General features: G+C 37.6%; 1 protein-coding gene across 1 annotated transcript in view; it reads right to left on the bottom strand.

Annotated features, from left to right (window-relative positions):
* CNTLN (centlein) overlaps nt 1-20728 on the bottom strand; it is a gene marked incomplete at both ends in the record, with an annotated part of 207186 nt that overhangs the window by 138311 nt on the left and 48147 nt on the right. The window contains 2 exons of the mRNA XM_082013442.1: nt 2695-2857; nt 13274-13407. Coding sequence (XP_081869568.1) covers nt 2695-2857; nt 13274-13407 — 297 coding nt within the window. The remainder of the gene's footprint in view (nt 1-2694; nt 2858-13273; nt 13408-20728) is intronic.

Raw genomic sequence — 20728 nt, 5'->3', positions numbered from 1 at the left:
GTACTTAAAGGAAAAAAAAGGTAGCAGTATGTCAACTCAATGCAACTTGATAAAACAGATTACAGATCTTCACGTGTGCATGCTGCCCAGTACTGCTAGACATGGAAGAGAATTTGTGGTCCTCAGTGGATTTACACATAATCCAGTGCAAGTTCATGACCTTGATCTGGTTTATCAGAAATGTTTTTTCTTTTACACAGGTCTACTGTTTCATGCTACACATTAACATCAGCAGAGAGAGGTTCTTCCTAAATGGTAGACTGTTAAGATGAGCTTGGAACATGTGAGCCAACCACATTGTCTGAGCTATAGCTTGTACTGCCTATCTGACCACTAGCAGAGAGGTCATTGATCTTGCTGTAAGGGACAATATATCATAGGATGTACACACTGATAGGCTGAATGCCATTTGGAGCAGTAGGAAAATATTCCTTTGTGAATATGTCTATGGAATAGCTGACACATCCTTATCTAGCTGGTGCAGCCTGCATATTATTAATGCATGGAAAACAAACACAACACACTTTTGTCTGAAATAGTTTGCCTTTCTCATTCAAGGGAAAAATAGTCATTTGTATTCTTTTTACAGATGCTGAGCTTTCCAAAGGCCTGCTGTGACTTCAGTAGGACTGTGTACCTTGTGATTTGGAAAACACATGTTACTCTGAAGTGATTACAGTTGGGTATTTTATACAGTTCTTCTAATCAGAAGTATAGAACAGGATTGTCATGATACAGGAACTCCTCTTTCTCCTCCAAAGTTATCTCAACTCAATTTACCACAAACATTATTAGATCTATTCCACTCTGACTTAGGAAACTTAACTTCTTTTTTAAGCTTTTTTAAAATGGATCATTTGTTTTTTAACATATTTTTATGAAAAACTTAAAGAACATTTTTTCAGCTGCATTAGACATTTTGGTATTTTACAAAAAGACAGCTTATCAATTCCACAATAGTAACTAGTCAGAATATTTAAGTTGGCTTTTGCTGGTTTAACAGGCAAACCTTACTCCTCCATGTTGGAAAAATATTGAATTAACACCACCAGACCAGCAAATTTTAGGGTCATCTATGAGGTGAAGTATTTAGCAGCTATCAAAAAAAAAAGGGTTTATCTTCAAAACAACACTCTTCTTGTTCTTCTTGTATGATCAGCTAAGCAGAAGTCTCAAGTCCTGCTAATACAGACCAAGAACTGTGAAACAGCTTTCTGAAGCAATCCTGAAATTTGACCGAAGCCCAGTTTATAAGCAGCTTGCCCCAATAGCTGTATCAGTACACCCATCAATTTTCCATAATACATAAGTAATAGGATGGGTTAAACTCTTTCTCAAATTAAAGTAAGTAATACAGGAAAAATCACTATTATGCAAGGTAGAGAGACCTTTATAAAGAGTTTCATCATGCTTTAAAAGACTCATGAAAACCCAGTTTTAGTTTCTTTCATATGTTGTAGAACTAGTCTGGAATAGTATTGGGTTTTGGGGTTTTTTTAGTGACTCAAAGGATCGATTTAACATCTACAGAACCACTGACTGGAGACTGAAAAACGAAAGAAATAGCCACTCCTGATACCTACATTCTGGTTTTGTTTTTTTAAAAAATGATATAATTTACTTTGTCTTGCCCCAGATAGGTAGAACTCCTCCTGCCGTGGACAGGTTCTGAACAACTTTGATGGAAGTCTACCTGTACCTTGCCTGGGCTACTATTGTAGTGAATAAAAGACTTAATGTCTGTTGTCACTGCAGTCAATGATAAACTTGCGCAGAGTTAAGTACACACGAATTGGCTAGGCACTATGTGCTATAAAATGTTAACCAAACACATCTTTAGAAACTCAGTACTGAGTTTCTGGCTTGACTTAGGCCCAGATTCACAATTTTATCACAAACTGCATGCTCTAAGATGATAAAGAGAAACACCTATTTTTGAAAGATCACAGACAGTACACAATTTGCGAAAACAGTTCTAAGATTGCTAGAAGGTATGTTAAAGTTGTATTCTTCCTTGTCTTCTTCCTTCTCAATGTTTCTAAAAAGGAAGGAAATTTATCTTCTGTATTTCTTACAGACTGAAAAAAAAATCCATATAATTTGTTACACTCAAAAGGAGAAGTTCTGAGTAGTGCAGCTCTTCAGGGTTAGCATTTTTCCTGACATTCATAAAAAATACAAATCTGTTCTGTAAATATAAATACAGTTATTTTTTTTTAATTCCTATCCATTTAAAAAACTATTATGGCAAAAATTTTTCCAGTTAATTTTGATAGAGCGAGTTTGTTTGAGATTCACACAAATAACACTATTTAGAAGTGAAATTAATTTATTCTCCTAAATTATCAAAAACACATGGGAGAGTTTAATAATTGAAAGCTCCAGGAAAGGAAGAAGAAGAAAAACATATATAACACAAAGTTACATAAAGAAATTTATATGCTTGGCGATTCACTCCTACTTTTCTTCAAGTGCAACTAACGTTTATCAATTCAATGTAAGCAAGGGGCCATATATGGTGGGATGTAATTAGGCCACTAAACTCTGTTACTCTGTCAACCATATTTTGGTAACTATAAAGATCCAGAGATCTAAAGAATGAAACACTACACAGTGCTTTGATTAGTCTGTCCATTGATATTGTACAGATGGATATTAAAATGAACCTTGTGATCATAAAGCAGAATGACATACTTTTTGATATGATGTTGTTTCAGCTGTGTGAGCATCTTCTTGGTCTTTCAGTACTTTTTGTGTATCAGTATTGAGAGCCTGAAGCTGCTTTATCAGCTCAGCCTGCTGTGCTGCATGTTCAATGTTTTGTCTGTAAAGATTCTGCAGCTCCTGTAACTCCTTCCTGTGCAAAACAAGCAATAAAGAGAAATTAAGAAAAACAATGACCTCCACCATTAAACAATTGTGTTCAAATAATTTTGTTGTATATAATGAGCTTGCTATTTTCATTGATTTTTCTGTCAATTGCCTTATAAACCCTAGAAGTTACATGTAAAATATTTACTACATACTTTTGTGAAGTATCTACAAAACAGTTAAGTTTCAAAATGGAATGCCTTTCAATTTCCCTCTAATGCTCTAACTGTTCTAAAATAAATGGATTTTCCCTACTGCTTTCAACACTTTCTAATCAATATTCAGTTAACTCTTTAGCAGTAAGTGTCAAAATGTAAAATATTTAGAACACATGGTCTGTAAAATAAGTTTAATTTTTTTTTAATCTAGAACTATCAGAAAAAAGATAAAAGTTTTTCTTAACTTGCAGAGTATGTGTAAAACAAGTCTCTTTTCTGTAATGCATCTACTCCCTAGACACATGAAGTATGGTTTCTGATAAATTAGTTTTTGTTTGCAGGTACAGCATAAGCAAAGTAACAACCAAGTAACAACCATAAGCAAAGTAAGTAAACTTTGGTGTGTATTATTTAACACAACAATAAAAATTGTTATTGTTATGTTAAATAATACACACCTATAAACACAATAATAGGAATCGTGTTGTAATGCAACCATAGGATAGATCCTGTATAAGCAGTCTGCTTGAGAATTTTACTGTACTGCTGATAGACTTTATAAATTAAGGTGGAAATGAAGATCAGTAACTTTCACATATTCTAAACCATGATTAAAAACTTGGAATATTTTCTGTAACATATGTTAAAAGTTCAGATGACTCCATTAGTCCTTTTTTATGTATTTTCTCACTTAATTCCCTGTTTCATTCACAAGCACATTTCATACTAGTATTACATATAGATACTGAAATAAGTTTATCATTCCAACTAATTTTCTTCCTCAAAGAATTAATTTTCTCGGTGACATCCAACACGTATTCAACTTCTCTATGCCTAGAATTATCATTAACAACAAGAGTTATCATTACATTTTTATAACACTGCTGGAGATGTCCAGTCAAAGATTAGCATACAAAAGGTAAGCAGTAAGACCAACTTCATTGTGTTTTCCTGAGAAACGACAGAATGACAAAGAAACCATTTCAAGGGAACTTTCCAAAAAGCATTTCTTAATACCTGTGTCACTGCTTAATACATTGATCATTCACTAAAGGTACAATATCTGAATAATTGTGTAAAAAATTAAGTTACATGTACCACAAAAGCACAGTCACGACAACTTCATATTGTTAAAAAAACCACTGTTTAAAAAGCCTGTAAACAGGCCAATATAGGAGAACACTTAAGGACATGCTTACTAACAGTATTTAAGTCCTAATGTTCTCAATGAGATGTAAAGTAGCTCCTCAAAATTATCAACAGTAGAGGTGCACTAAGGACTCTTCATGTAACAAAACCAAAGTACAACTGCAGTATGTACTTCATATGTACTAAATTAATTCTGTTCACAAGCACAGCAGCAGAAATAAGGACACAGTGATGTATTAGCACTTTCCAACACTCTGTACAACAGGCTTCCAAACACATACTTGTTTCATTTCCCTGACTGTGAGTATATACCAGAAAATGACACATCTTTGCACTGCAGTTAAAACACAGATTATATTAATTTTGCACAGGTTCTCCAGACAGATTTTTGTTTTGTCGTGGAAGGAAGAAACATGGCAGGATTCAAACCCATTGAATCCTCAGATACTGTTGGAAGTGTTGGTAGTAACTGTTGCCAAGTCCACTCTGCTATATCGCCGCTCTTTAAGTTGTATGCAGACATCAGTGTAGTTATCTGTGTCTGTCACCCGAGAATGCACAGTATTTTGTGTTCTCTAATGGTCTGCTCACAACATATATTAAAGTCAATGGGAATCTTTTCTGTTCACTCTATCAGGCTTTAAGTCATAGCCTAAAGGGGAGGGGACTGCAGCGGGGTGAGATAAACCTTGCAGACACCCAAAAACCGCAGCACAGTCTGAACATGCTAAGATGTTTGCTCTTGTTAAACTCAAGGATTTTTCAATATAAGGAAACTCAGTCAAGTTCCATTATGCCACATTTTAAAAATCAAACCTTATTTCTTCATATACGTAACCTAAATTTTTTTTTTAGTAAAAAGTTTTACAAACGGAAATAGTTGCAATCTGAAAAATTCTTGAGACACAGCAATACACAAACATTGTATTTAACTTGCAGTGGTACATTACAACTGCTTTTATCTTCTTTAGTGCATGAGGTACTATTTTTACATTTTAAATCCACAAGGGGAACATCCTTTTATTTCATTTTTACACAGGAAGGAGGAAATGATGCTCACTCTTACCAGGAATTATTCAACATCAATGGTGCAATACAAATAAATTCACAGAATGAAGCTTCTTTGATAACACACAGGCCAACTTGGCAAGGGAAGCTTTAAACTAGGAATGGTGGGGGACAGAGATGTTGACCACGTAACAAGTTAGGGAGGTGTTGCCTGGGCTGGCAAGCAAAGGGCACAGGCTGGTGTGGACAGGAAAGACCTTGTGATGAAAAACACAAGGCTCAAGGAGGACCACTTCAAGCATATGCACATAAAAAATGGAGCACTGACAGGACATCAGTATGGGGGAGGCTCTTAAGAGTCTTCCTGGAAAAAAAACGCAACTGGGTGCCCGAAAGAAGTTGCTGTTCAAATGCACACAGCACGTCCCCCTGGAGGATGACAAGAGGAATTACAGATCTGTCTGCAGGTGCAGGGCTCCTTGGGATCATGGAGACAAGGTGGGATAACTCACATATCTGGAGTGCTGCTACACATGGATACAGGCTCTTTAGGCAGGACAGGCCAGAATGGCAAGAAGTTGCCATTTATGTGGAACAGTAGTGTAAATGGATGGAGCTCTGCCTTGAGATGGTCAATGAGCCAGCTGAGAGAGTATGAGTCCAGTGTGGGCAGATCAATGCAGATGATGTGGTGGATCCCTGCTGATCTTTCCTCATCAGGAAGAAGAATGAAGTAGTCTTAAGAGAAATGGAAGAAGACGCATGTTTGCAGGTCCTTGTCTTCATGGGGGACTTGAATCACTCCAGTATATATGCTGGAGGGGCAACACAGCAGGGCACAAGCAATTGAGGAGGCTTCTGGAGAGCTTTGATGATAAATTCTTGTCACAAGTAATCAACAGGCCAATGAGGGGAGACAGATTGCTGGACCTCATGCTTACAACCAAGGAAAAACTGGTCAGGGATGTAAAGGTCAGGGGCAGCCTTGTCTGCAGCAACTTTGAAATGATGGAAGTTCAGGAACCTCAGAGGAGGGACAAAAGCAAAAAGCAGAATCATAACCCTGGAATTCAGGAGAGCAGACCTGGGCATTTTCAGGGACCTACTTGAAAGAATCCAGTTAAATATCAGCCTGGAGAGAAGAGTCCATGAAAGCTTGTTGATTTTCAAGAATCACTTCCTCCAAGATCAACAATGATTGAAGTCAAGCAAAGACAGCAGGAGGCTTGCATGGACAGACAAGGATCTCCCTTGACTAAACTCAAATGTAAAAGGAAGGATACAAGATGTAGAAGCAGGGACAGGAGACCAGAAGGAATCTAGAGACATTGTCCAAGTGTGTGGGGATGAGGTGAGGAAAGCCAAAATCTGTGTGGAATTGAATATGGCGAGGGACACCAAGGACAACAAGAGGCTTCTGTGAGTATATCACCAGCAAAATAAAGACAAGGAATAAGGTGGGCTCACTGCTGAAAACAGCAGGGTCTCTGGTAGCAAAGAATTTTAAAAAGGCCAAAGCACTCAACACCTCAATGCCATCTTCAACTCTGTCTTTAAACATAACACTTGCCTCCAGCAATCCCAGGTCCCTGTGACTCATAGTCTTAGTGGAGGAGGATCACGTCGGGGAACATTTAAACAAACTCGACATACACATGCCCATGGCACTTGATGTGATGCACCTATGAGTGCTGAGAGACGTTCAATAATGTTTGAAAGGTTATGGAGGTTTCAGAGGACTGGAAGGAAGCATGTAACTTCTACCTTCAAGAAGAAGGATCTGGGAAACTAGAGTGGTCAGCCTCACCCCAATCCCTGGGAAGGTGATGGACCATATAAAGAACAAGAAGATCATAGGGAGCAGTCATCATGAAGTTACAAAGGGGAAATGATGCTTAACCAACCTGACAGCCTTCTCTGAAGAGATGACTAGCTCAGTGGATGAGGAACTGCAGCGGATGTTGCTTATCTTGACTGTAATAAGGCTTTTGACACTGTCTCCCACAAAATGTTCATAAGACAGACTGTTGAGGTATCAGCTAGATAAGTGGACAGTAAGGTGGGCTTGAACCTGGCTAAACTACTGGGCTGAAAGAATTGTGATCAGCAGCACAAAGACCAGTTGAAGGCCAGGCACTAGTGGAGTAACCTAGTGGCTAACATTGGGGCCAATACTTTTTAATGTCTTAATGACCTAGACCATGGGACAGAATGCACCATAACAAGTTTGCTGATGACACAAAATTGGGGAAGTGGTTGTTTCACCAGACATTGCTGCTGCCATTCAGAGGGACCTTGTCACGCTGGACAAATGGGCTGACAGGAACCTCATGAAGTTCAACAAAGGGAAGTGCAAATTACTTCCCCTGGAGAGGAATAATCCCATGGATTAGCACAGGCTGGGGGCTGACCAGCTGGAAAGCAGCTTGTTGGAAAATGCCCTGGGGATCCTGGTGGACACCAGGTTGACTATGAGTCACTAATGTGCCCTTGTGGCAAAGAAGGCCGATGACATCCTGAGCTGAAGTGAGAAAAGCACTGACAGCAGATGCAGGGAGGTGATCCTTCCTCTCTATTCAGAAGTGCTAAGTCACATCTGGGGGCTCTGTCCAGTTCTGGGCTCCCCAGTACAAAGAGAGATGTGGACATACTGGAAAGAGTCCAGTGGAGGACCACGAAGGCGATGAAAGGATTGGAGCACCTGCCATACCTGGAGATACTGAGAAAGCTGGGACTGTTCAGTCTGGAGAAGGAAAAGCTCAGGGGGATGTTATCAACATGGATAAATACTCGATGGGAGGCTATAAAGGAGATACAGACTCTTGTCAGTGGTGCCCAGTCACAGGAAGAGAGGCAATGGTCACAAAAAACCCCACGTTAAATTCCACTTAAACGTAAGAAAAATGTTTCTGTCCCGTAAGAGTGGTCAAACACTGAAACAGACTACTCAGAGAGGTTGCAGTCTCCATTCTTGAACATGCTGTAACTCAGCTGGACACCATCCTGGGCAGCCTGCTGCAGATGATACTGCACAACCAGAGGACTGGCCCTGATGGGGCAGTGGGACTAAATAATTTCCAGAGGTGTCTTCCAGCCTCAGCCACTCAGTGGTTCTGTGTGATTCTGCCACTAATTTTCTTGCAGCGTATTCAAAGAGAGTGTACAAAAATCAACCCCATGATAATCAGAAACACAGTTACAAGATAAAAATGAATTTCTCATCATTATTATGCTTACTCAAATCCGCAAACTACTAAGTACTCTACAAAAGAGACACCTGCCAGTCACTGCAGCAGGATAAGGACGTCAAGTCCTAAGTAAAATGATACCCTCAGCTGAGCATGTAACAGAGGAAATAATAAAAAATTGCAAATTGTATGTAAAATAAGTAGTGAGTGGCATTTAAAATTTATGTGCCTATATACAAAACCATCTGTATGTACATACAGACACACAGAATATATAAATATGTGGATGTGTACATGTATGCATGCAAGTAGGATTTTTGTATACAATATAAACACATATTGATAAAATGTTTCAACATACTGTATGCTCTAAACAAACACAAAAATTCAAGAAAAAAGTCACCATCAGCAACACTAATAAAAAACCCCAATATTCTCTCAGTTAAGCACCAAAATTGAAACACCTACTAGGTCTACTTTTTTCCCCACCATGCCATCCTCCCCATAAACAAACACACCATGATACACTGAGAGTATTTAACTACTTTTAACATTGAGGTCACCAGATATTACTGAGAAAAAAACCAAACATCTCTCTATCTCTAATCTAACACCTCAAGAACAATACAATGGGAAACCAAGAAATTTACAGAAAGTGAGCTACACCCCTCAAGTCACAAGGACAAGTCTGGTATGAAAAAAGTCAGGTTTTTCTCAAGTCAAAATAGAAGAGCATAACTAAATTCTTTTGGCCACTAAACTAAGATGACAATAACCTTAGCAGATTTTGCTCTAAACGTTGCAAGGCTAACACTACATGAAGACTTTACAAACTGCATCAAGACTCAAAGATTTGACAACTTGTCCTGCCAGTAGCAATACTTAAAATTCATACTATTGTTTAGGGTAGAGATACCTCTGCTGCTCATATCTGACAAGACTGTGAACTGAAGTTTCCTCCTATCCTTAGAGGATAGTATTAAATAAAACCTTTATGTCCTGCACATACCAACAGGTTAAAAGTAAACTGTGGCTTCCCAGAGATGTAAATGAAATGAGTAGCTACTGTCACTCCAGAAGCTATAAAACGGTGCTGCAAGTAGAGTTAATGCTCATCACACCCACCACTTCAGGTGATGTTGTTGGCTTTGTTTTACCACTACAGTTTTGGTGCATATGCTGGGATTCTGAGCACCTCAGCTACTCCTGTTACCAAGGGAATATAAGCGGGTTTTGGGTAATTCAGGAAATCTCTAGATTCCATTACTTGTAGTTTAGAAATACAACACAGTGACAGGCACTATGAATTATGGCTTATCAGGGGAATGACATAGATACTATGAAAAGGTTTACAATACACAGCAAAGAATAACCTGAAAATCCCAGAGCAGCAAAACAAGGGCTGAGTAGAAATCCAACTGCCTCATAATTTACAGCATGGAGGTAAACAGCAACAGCAGCAGCGGGGAGGGGCAAAATAAAAAATGGCAATTATTGTTACCAAAGAAAATTATCAGGTATAGATTTGGGCTAGAAAGTAATCAAAAGAACGAAGTCCTGGCACACACTTCCAGTAAAAACACAGGGGCAAAAAATTCTAATTCATTTTAGCATAGAGCTTACTATATTCACAAACAGTTTAATATTTCCTGGATACCTGTGACAGCAAGACTCAAGTCTCAGTGAATCAAGCAGACCTCTCCAGTTTGACGCTCAGAGTTCCACCAGAGCTCTGTGCCAGTGAGACTCTAAGTGCTCAGCAGTAAACACAAAGCTCTACATCCTCATATTTTGCATATTTTTAAAACAGAAATTGCACAGATGCATTGGAGTTCATCTTCAGAAACAAACCACAAGATTTAACATTCTTTAAGAATATGAAAATGGAAAGCCTACCAAGGATTCTAAATAGATCTGGAAAATCTGTACTGAATGTAAACATGAAAAATATAACAAGGAAATGCATTTCACGGCTACTTCAGGAGTTTGAAATTAAAGCCAGTGAGAACAAGAGTGCTTTGCAAAAATAAAGCCAGCAAAGAAAGGTGGTGGCTTCTTGAAGACATCTGCTGTGCAGGATGGATCCTGTAAGTACTGTCTGTTCACTGAGCTTAGAAAATTTATCTTTCACACCTCAAAATATGTGACAGATTACTGACACTGGGTGGGATTTTCAAAAACACCTGCTATTCTGATGGACCAGAGTTAGACTGGAGTACTTCTTCAAAATTTTGATCCCTGTTAATTTGCTGAAAAAAACTGCCCCTTAACAAAAAGTTTTCTTAGTGTCTACAGACATAGTTACTGTTAAATTGGAAAAAACTCTTGCTAACAAACTGACAGATATGCAGAACAGAGCAAGAAGTTATGACTGCACAAGAAACAGAGCACCAGACCAGTTTGCGCATGGACCTTCAGAAACTTCCTTTTCCCATTGATTTTAGCATCTACTGTAAAAATTTCAGACAGTATTACCAATGTGTCAGCTGGAAGAATATTTTTCTGGATCTGCCCATACTGTATATGAAAGAAGACACCAAATGAAGGAAGACAGTTTCCTTCCTTTCTTCGTCCAGAGCTTGTTTCTAGTAATTACAACTGTGGCCCTGGTCTGTTTTCAAAAAAGGGAAGAGTAGGAAAGGCAGATAGGGAGAGAGACGGAACAGTGGGGAGAACAGAGAGATTTGCAAATCAGATTGTCTTTTTCAGCTCTGAAAGTTTGAAATTGGCAATGGGAAACTGGAGATAGTACAGGAGAAGGGGTCTTATCCACACTATTTGTCAACGAGTTTTCTGACAGCACTAGATGAGAACTGAGCATTCAATGACATATTTTTATAAGACCAAGTTTTAAACAAGGATAACTAAAACAAAAATTATCAGTTAAAAAAAAAAGGAACAACCATATGCTTCAATCATGAAGTCAACACCGCTGTAAGATCTTGGCCTCGGAAGAAGAGAAGATATAAAGACTTTATTTTCTCCTCAGATTTTTTCCTTGAATTCTGGAGCTGTTGCTTACTTTACCTTAAGTAAGAGTTTGGCTTTTGTCTACATAGACTTTTATTATTTTGACTTTTTTTTCATTAAGAACAAACAGAAAAATAGTTTTATCTATGTACTGACACCTTGGAAAGTAAGGAGAAACTTCTGTATCCTGTTCTACAAAAATACAGAATATTTGAAATTCTTAGTTTGTGTTGCTAACTACTGAAACCGCTTGCTGCCTTAAACTGTGAGTTCTATATAAGACATTTAGTATAATCCTTCTTTTTCCTTAACAGAAATGTCAACAAGAAACTTGTAGCCAAAGGCAGTTCATTAAGAAAGATTAGCAGACATTGAATTACAATAATACTGATCAAATATATACTTATATAACATGTCAAGTATAACTCACATACTAGTGATATGGAAAAATATTATAATTCATCACAATACCATTTAAGTATCCAGGAAGGAAACCATTTGAGCACACAGAAAAACATATGATCAGATTGCCAAACTCTTTTCCATAAATTTAGAAGGTTGGTTGTATGTAAAAAAAAACAGAAAAAGACTTCAAACACTTCAAAATAAGTATGTTGTCCATCTTTTGTTACCTGAAGTTCAGACCTTATGTTCAAAAAAAGTATTTAAGTACATATTTAAATGAAAAGTCTGTAACAAATTCTAAGACATTGGTTTGCAGTGAATAGCATTAAGTTCAATGGTTTGGCCAACTCAGTCTGCAACATCCTAAACTGAAATTAACAAGCTTGATTACCTGACTTTAACAATTTCTTCTTGGCTGTTGCTAGTCCTCTCACACACATACATACTGCTGAGAATAATTTCAGAAAATAATAAAGCCTATTACTCCACTGATGAGTTTCACAAATTCCAGTCATTGCCTCTTTCAATACCATTTCCCATTAAACTTGCCTATTTTTATCGACTTTTGAAAACCCAACCATTTTAGCTATTAAAATAACAAGATATCATTTTTCCTGTAAAGATTTCAACAAATACTAGGGTGACAATTTAGGTCAGAGGCATGAAAAATCATATTACTAGTTTTTTCCCAAAAAGACTTAGGTACTGACTCCTTACAGAAAAATTATTTCTCCTTGGAAAGCAAAGACTGTTCATACCAATTATTTCTGCATCCCAACTGCATCTCTTCAGGCATAACCACAGTTTGAGTGAATATTGAAGGGAGTATTACTTGTCTAACGCAGGGGTGATAAACACTGCGTATGTCTCAAAGTAAGCAGTGAAAAATGCACAATTTCCTGACAATCCACTTAAAGTAACCAATTGTCTTTCACCATTACCTTAGTTTTGAGGAATTCAGCAGTCTAGTCAATTTATATAATTCATTCCATTCTTCACTTCTTTTCCACGACTCAAATAATGCCGCACTAATCTTACAGATTCAGTGTAAAGAAATGTTGTGTGAGACTTAAGATAAAGCTTAAATCACTGCACTTTAAACCTTTAGCACAGGCCTATGCAGACTTCCGCTGACTTGTCAGATTTGACTCTAATTAAAAAGTTAAAGTTAGGCTTAAAGTTTTCCTAAGTTTAGGGCATTTGGCCTCTCCAATTAAATGTTTATGTCACTAATCATATTGGTATTTTGTTAGGTTCAGTGGAGACTGGTAGTTCTCTGACCCAATGCTAATTACAAAAATGTAATTTTTGAAGTCCAACCCTACTCAAAAACAGATAACAATATACTAAGAGTCAAAATCTACTGGTATACTTCCAAAAGCTTTACATCTCGTGGAACAGAACGGTATGAAAATACACCGTTACACAAAAATACCTCTAATGCAAGATACTGCTTTTTAAGTGGAGCAGTAGTCTTTTCGAGAAGATTCAGAGTTAAAGGTAATGAAATCACAAAATACTTACTTAGTTCTGATCACATCACAATCCCTTTGGGAGAGTTCCTCCTGTTTCACAGCTACCTGAGATGACAAGTTATGGCATATACTGTGCAATTCTTTCATTTGTTCTCTTGCCTCTGCCAAATCAGTTTCCAAATTCTGCAAAGAAAGATAATGTGTGAAGAAAGAGTTAAAATCTACTACGTGTGTTATCTGTGTACATAGACATACGGAAGTGCACATACAAACATGCCTATATTTATTGTGGTCTAAGCAAATATGTATAGGTATATGTGCATGTGTGTGTACACAAAAAATGTGAAATACCAGGAAAAAAGGTCTATTTCAAATTTTAGGTGGCCACTTATTCTTTACTGTAGGAAGTTTTCCTTAATTCATTTGTTTGCTGCATGTGGAAGGGGAATCCTAAATCTAACCCTTGCAAAGCAATAGTACACTAACTACTGAAGTGATTAACCTTGTTTTCTGTGTAGAAATCAAACAGAAAAAACCTACTCCTAACAAAAAACAGCTCTACATTCATTAAGTTCTCCAAAAATTGCAAAAAATTGCACACATGAACTAAGAATCATGGATACAGATTCACTTTTGAGACTGCTTGTTAAATCTGCTCTGATTTTGCACTTCTAATTCAGTGCAAGGAATACTTTCTTCAGGAAAAAAAGTAGCATACAAGAAAACTTCCAGAAATGCTTGTAGAAAACAATGTAAACAAACAATAGTTTACCTTTTTGTAGTTTGCCTAGAGTAAGCCTTACTATAGCAGTTAGTCAGCAAAGTGTGAAGGTATATCTGGGAAATATAGCAGCAAGGCAGCTTATTCAAGCAAGATTTCAATCTCTACATAGTGACCTTACTAGAGTTCTCTGGAGGTTTAGCAGCTTAGAAGAGTACTTCAATCTTTAAGAAGCTTCGTATGACTATTCTCCCAGAATGTTTTGAGGCAAGAATGGGAACAGAAATATTACATCAATATCTAGAGCAGATTTTCAGAGGGTGTTAATGGCCTTAGACCTGCTTTGGTATTATGCTACTCAGACACAATCACTTGTTCTCAGTAAGGCAAATATTCCAGGATTCATCAATAATTTAAAAAAAATACTTCCTAGTAGGATAGCATCCCTAATCTACTGATAACAGTATATTAGTTTATCTTCCATTTACACACAGACTTAATTAAAAGAAATAAATGCACATTCTTCCCTTTCAGCAAAGATGTCTCAAATATTGAAGGTATCAAAACATTTTTATAACTGAAAAGTGAGTAATTAATTGTCTCTCTTTAAAATAGCATTAAAATGTCTTAAACATATTTGGATGTATCAGAAGTGTACTACAATCAAATTCTTTCAATATAGACAAGAATTATCGTGTCCTGTTAATAACAGTAAAAATAATGTGAGGAAACAGCAAAATTCATGAGTGAATGAGGTTGAAAAGCTATTTATGATAAATCTCAGGAAATATACCTGGTGTACCTGACTAATGAGTCATCATTCAATCTCATGGCTGGGTAGCAAAAATTGTTTTTTCTCAGGTAACAATAAATTTCAGAACGATAGGAGACAGTTCATTCTGAATAATTAAGGTTGGAAAAGACCTTTAAGATCATCAAGTCCAACCATCAACCCAACACCACCATGCCCACTAAACCATGTCCTGAAGTGCCACATCTACCCGTTTTTTGAACACTTCCAGTGATAGGGACTCTACCACCTCCCTAGGCAGCTTGTTCCAGTGTTTAACATTGGAATGTCAATTGTCATGACAATGTTTGATGACTCTCTCAGCAAAGAAATTTTTCCTAACACCAGTCTAAAGTGTAAAAAGGTATTTATAACTTGCAGCCAAATAATCTTAGGGTTTCTCCTCAGTGTTTTTTTTTTTTTCATAGCAGCTAGAAGTTATTGTATATGTGAACAAAAAATCATAATTGGTCACATTTTCTGTGAATAAATCCTATTTGCCTATCTTTCACAGCACACTATACAGTTGCAGAGGTTTTTCATGGTAGAGATTAAAAAAAATCTCATCTTACCAATGCTTAAGTTCCCATCATCCATTGCAGGGTACAATACAAATACAAAGTATAGGTAACAAATGATTTTGTCATAAATACAACTTCAGAAGTTACAGAATAGCAAAATCTAAAAACAGAAAAAAGTATCTTTCAGTACTTCACCCTATTTGTGACATATGTTGACTTCAAATTTTTATTTCAACTAACAAATTAATCAGTTCAAACTTTTGAACAGATTTTGAAACCTTGACTTTATGTGGAAATCAGAATCATTACTAAAAGGGCAAAACATGAAAAAAGGGGCAAGGAGGGACTGGTTATACAAATAGCTTATATACTGAAATATCATATATTGAGGCATTCAGTAGAGCTTTTGTACGTAAATCAGAAATCCAAGAATATGAAATAACCTATAATCTTTTACACTCAATTTCTGAGTACCTCCATTTTTTAAAATCACATGGAATTTATTATGTTGCTTTTTAATTGATACAGTAGCCAAGAAGGTAGTTTCATGGTATAAACACGCAAACTGAAAGTTTGCTAAATATAAATTCTCCTAAACTTGATTTTCAAATTAAAACTAATTTCAATTGTACATACGGATTGATTAGAATTCAATGTTTTAAAACATATAAAAGCAAAGTAAGTGCTATTTAAAATTCAGTAAGTCAAAATATCTAAATAGTTCAGTTATATGAGGAAGAAAATGCTTATTTTAGAGAAAACTACAAGACATGGTAAAAGATATGATACTTCTTTATAACTGTACTGAAAGTGAAGCACGAAAAATAGGTATAGTCATTATTTCTAGGCATGAAACATGGTGATCCTAACCAAAATAAAATTAAAATAAATAGCAGAATAATAATTTAAGTTAAAACATTACAGGAATATTTTGATCACTTCAAGCCCAGGAACTATAAATTCAGAAAAATCAGAGAAAAGGTGAATTTAAAAAAACTTGAAACATGAAAAGCATAACACACAGACAAGGCATTTGGCAGCAGAGTTGTGCACAGATTATGGACCCACTGTGAATTAACACTAAGGTTTTGTTACTTGTAGCTTCAAACCCTTAGATCATCACATTTCAAATACAATGTCTTTGTTTTCATGTTTTTCTTGCTATGTATTAAGACAGAAGTGAGACCATTTTTTTAAGGTCCCATCTCAATAAGACTCTCATTTTTCAGTGGAACTAAAATCCCAGGCTCCTCTTGACGAGAGATGGCTGTTTCTCAGAACGTTTCATTTTAAAAGGGGAAAAAAAAAAAAACTTCTCCCTCTTTCTTTAAAAGCCTCCACCTTCAGACTTTAGGAACTTTAAAAAGTACTTTGCCAACTAGAAAAAAAAAAACAAACCAAAACAAAACAGTAAGCAATTCCACTATCTTTTAGGTCAGGTCTACTTAAAATCTGCCAGTCTGACTTTTTTTGTGTCTACATACAAAACCTTGTGTGACTGTCGAGTTTGGGAAAATATACATTATTATTAAACAATAACTTAAGTAACCTCCAACCAAAGAACAACGCCTAATTCGTTCTTAAATATGGAGACACATCCATGCGTAAGGTGGCTGATTGACAGCTTTTCCACTTGTGCTCTTTCAGGAGATACAGAAAGCTGACATAAACCCTGGGAAGCACAGAAGAATAATTCTCAAGAACTACTTTGAGACAGAAAGCAAAGCCCTATGTTAACTTTTTGTTCATTGTACATTACTTATATGAAGGTATATATGGGAAAGACAAACAGTAAATGACAATTTCCACCCTTTTAGCCACCTTATCAGGTCTCTTCGTGTTAATCTGCCTCACACAGATTTTGGCTAATATGGCAAACTAGCCATAGAAGCTTTTCCTCTCAATTTGAAAAAGGTGAATTTAATACCCCAATTCAGCTTATAGTAGGTCTGGAAACAACCAGTATTTACATGTGACAAGTGACACTTTCCTGCACACAAAATGGTTTAAGGACTGAAAATAAAAAGGGCTATTAACACTTAGTTCAGTCTCTGAACAGAGGGCCACTTTTCCAGAAGAAGAATCTGTTACTTAGACCTAGCATTTCTACCATCTAATACACATTTTAAGAAAAGTGTTAGGGTAGATTACATTGATAAGATTTCATTTTTTTCTTCCACAGACATAGGAGACTAACATGAATATTGTCTGTATAAAACATCATCTACTATATTGTTAAATATAGTGGTTTTTACTGAAAACACGTACAAAAAGAGATGCTGGTTCAACTCCAAAACTGAAGGCTGAGAGGCAGAACTGACTTTCAGAAGGGGATATAATTTCCAAATTAAAATTATTTTTATCTAGAACCATTTTTACAATCACTTGAGAACAACAACACAATTTCATTATTGAATTTGCTCATAAATTACTTTTTAAAAGCATTTCAGGGACATGTTATATTGGGGTGTATATATTACAACATCATCTGCAGCCCAATATCGTGTAGTGTGATAATGTTGTATTTGGTCTCTGTGGTTAAGGAAATTATTATTCTTTATTGTTTATAAGCATCCTGTTAAGAGCCAATCTGGCATCCAATATTGATTCTCAAGTGTCAAGTAATAGAAATGTGGAATGTCAGGAACAGAGGGAGAAATTAACTCAACCAAACTTAAATTTTCAAGCAAGTATTTACAGGAAGAGTATATTTTAAAAACAGTGATGAACTACAGAAATAACTTTGTGTGTTTTCATAAATTATTATTTTACAAAATATTGATAAAAAATGTGACAACTTATTACTACTTCCTAGAGGTCAAATATAACATTTCCCTCCTGCAGATGGTAAGTAATATGCTTCTCAATATTTGCAATAGTCTCTTGTGATAATCAACTTCACCTAACTCTGTCCACTAGCATATAGCCACTTGTCTCACATCACAGGAGGAAAAAAAAAAACCCAATAAGGGGGGCAGAAGCTGGGATATCAGACCCATGGACACATGAAGTCTGATAGGGACCTGGGGAGGTCTCTAGTCACAGCCTCTACCTAAAGCAGGTTCAGCCAAGGCTTCCGACCAAGCTGCTCAAGGTTTTACAAAGTCAGGAATTGACATGTCCTAAGGATGGAGATGGCCCAACCTCCATGGGCCTCAACCCCACTCCTGGTCTGTCCTCCTTGGAAAAAGGCTTCTCCTTATCTCCAGCCTCAGCTCTTCCTGTTTCAGCTTGTGCTGCCCCTCACTCTTCTGCCAAGCAAAGCTGTGAAAAGCCCAGCTGCATCTCCTCTATCCTCTCCTGTTGGTGCCACAGATGCTGTTGGATGGCCACTGCCCCAGAGCCATCCCTTCTCCTGGTTGAAGCAGTCCAGCCCACAGCCTCTTCTCACAAGGTAAGGTCTCCAGCCCCACTGTCTCACCTACAGCCAGTTTACTGATGCCTTTCTTGTACTGCATGCAAACATTGGTGCAGTATCTAAAGCACTGAGCAGAGGGGGTCAATTCCTCCCCTGGCTCTCGGGACCATGCCTCATTTCTCTCTAGGCACTGCTGGTGCCCACCAGTGCCCAGGGCTGTCCCCAAAGCTGATCCCTGGCCCCTGCATGGCTACAGGGCTCTGCCTTCTTAGGGCAATGCTCATCATTTGTCCCAGTTAAGGCTCTTGTTGGCCCATTTCTGTCAAGGTCCCCCTTGATGGCAGCAGAGACCTCATGCACATAAACTTCCCCCCAGCCTGGTGTCATCTGCAGGCTTGACAAGCATGCCTGCTGGCCCTTCATCTAGGTCACTGATAACAATTTTAAGCAAGACAGGTCCAGGATAGATCCTGCAGTACACCACTTATTACCAGCCTACAGACAGAGTACAACCCATTAACCACAGCCCTCTGAACCCAAACACCCAAACAGTTCTTTTAAACATGTTGTCCACCTATCCATCTGTAACATCCTAACTTGGGTACAAGAATACAGCAAGACTGCATCAAAAAACTTGCTAAAGTTAAGGTCAATCACATCCAAGCTCTCCTCTTGTCCACAGACACAATCATTTTATCACAAAAGACATCAGGTTGCTCAGGAACAATTCACTCTTGGTAAATACATGACTGTTTCTAGTCATTTTCTCATTACTTCCAAGGCTACTTTCTTCATGATATTCCCAGGGACTCGAGTGAGACCAACCTTTGTTCCTTGATTATCCTTTTCATTAGGGACCTCCCCTGATCTCTAAACTACTTTTGAATGACGACAGGCAGCAGCCTGACAGTGGCATCATCCAACTCTCTCAGCACCCTTGGTTGCAGTTCGTTGTTCCAATGGATGCGTACTAGTCAAGTTCTCTCAAGTTATCTCCCAAAAAATGCACTCAAGTACTTCTCCTTGAATTCTGCCTCTAGGAACAACTGCTTGGGGGAATCTTGTTGGAGAAGACTGAGGCAAAACAACATTCAGTACCTCTGCTGTATCGATTACCTGCTGTCACCCATTCATCCTTCCCTTTCAGCAGCAGGCCCCCATTTTTCTTGTTCAGCCTTTTACTACTAAAGTAGTGCAAGAAACTCATGTTATATCGGTCATCGCTTGCAAGTCTCAACTTGTAGGCCACCACCATCCTTCAGTGCCCAGACAATGTTTCTGAACTCCCCCTTTGTAGCTTTCACTGTTTCCACTTCCCGAATATTGCTTTCCATCCTCATCCTCCACTGGGGTTGGTGATTAGTATTAGCTGCTTAGCCAGCCTGGTCTCCTGATACATCCACTTGTTTTCCTGAGTATCAGGGTGGACCACACTTGGGCTTGGAGGAAGCTGTCTTTAGAGATTTGATAATTTTCATGAACTCTTTTACCTTTAAATGCTGCTTCTCATGGGATTCCACCTACCACCTCCCCGTACAAGCTGAAGACTTAATTCCAGGTCTGTACTGTGCTACTCTCCTTTCTTCATCTTCTCAGGATCTTGGTCTTTGCAATTTCACAGTCACTATAGCCAAGGCTGACATTGATTATTATTCCCCTTAATCAGTTCTTCCTTGTTTGTAAACAGCAGATCCAGCTGTGTGTCATTGCTGGTTGGCTCAAAGAATACCCACTTCTAGAAGTTACCTCTTTCATGCTCTGGGCACCATCTTGACCTGCTTGTGACCCCACTCCAAAACACCAACACTACTTATTCCCATCACATGGCTGTGACACACCTTTCTCTCTTCAGCATGACTTATCAGCCAGGAAGACAGATACATCAAAAATTATTCTGCCTGTTTTCACTGAAGGTGTGGATGACAATGATTTTCAATAATTTATGCAATACTACAAGCACTACATCTGACAACTTGAAAATTATTAAATCAGTTTAGTACACACTCTAGATTTTCTCCCTGAAGTATCAACAAACCATTCGTTGTCCTGGGAATCCTATAATTCTTTCATCACATCCACTCCAAAGGCCGCAATTTGCAAGGACTTTACTTCCC

The sequence above is a fragment of the Phaethon aethereus genome, assembly GCF_964289735.1.
Source record: "Phaethon aethereus genome assembly, chromosome: Z".
Lineage (NCBI taxonomy): Eukaryota > Metazoa > Chordata > Aves > Phaethontiformes > Phaethontidae > Phaethon > Phaethon aethereus.
This window is presented reverse-complemented; position numbering and strand designations above follow the sequence as displayed.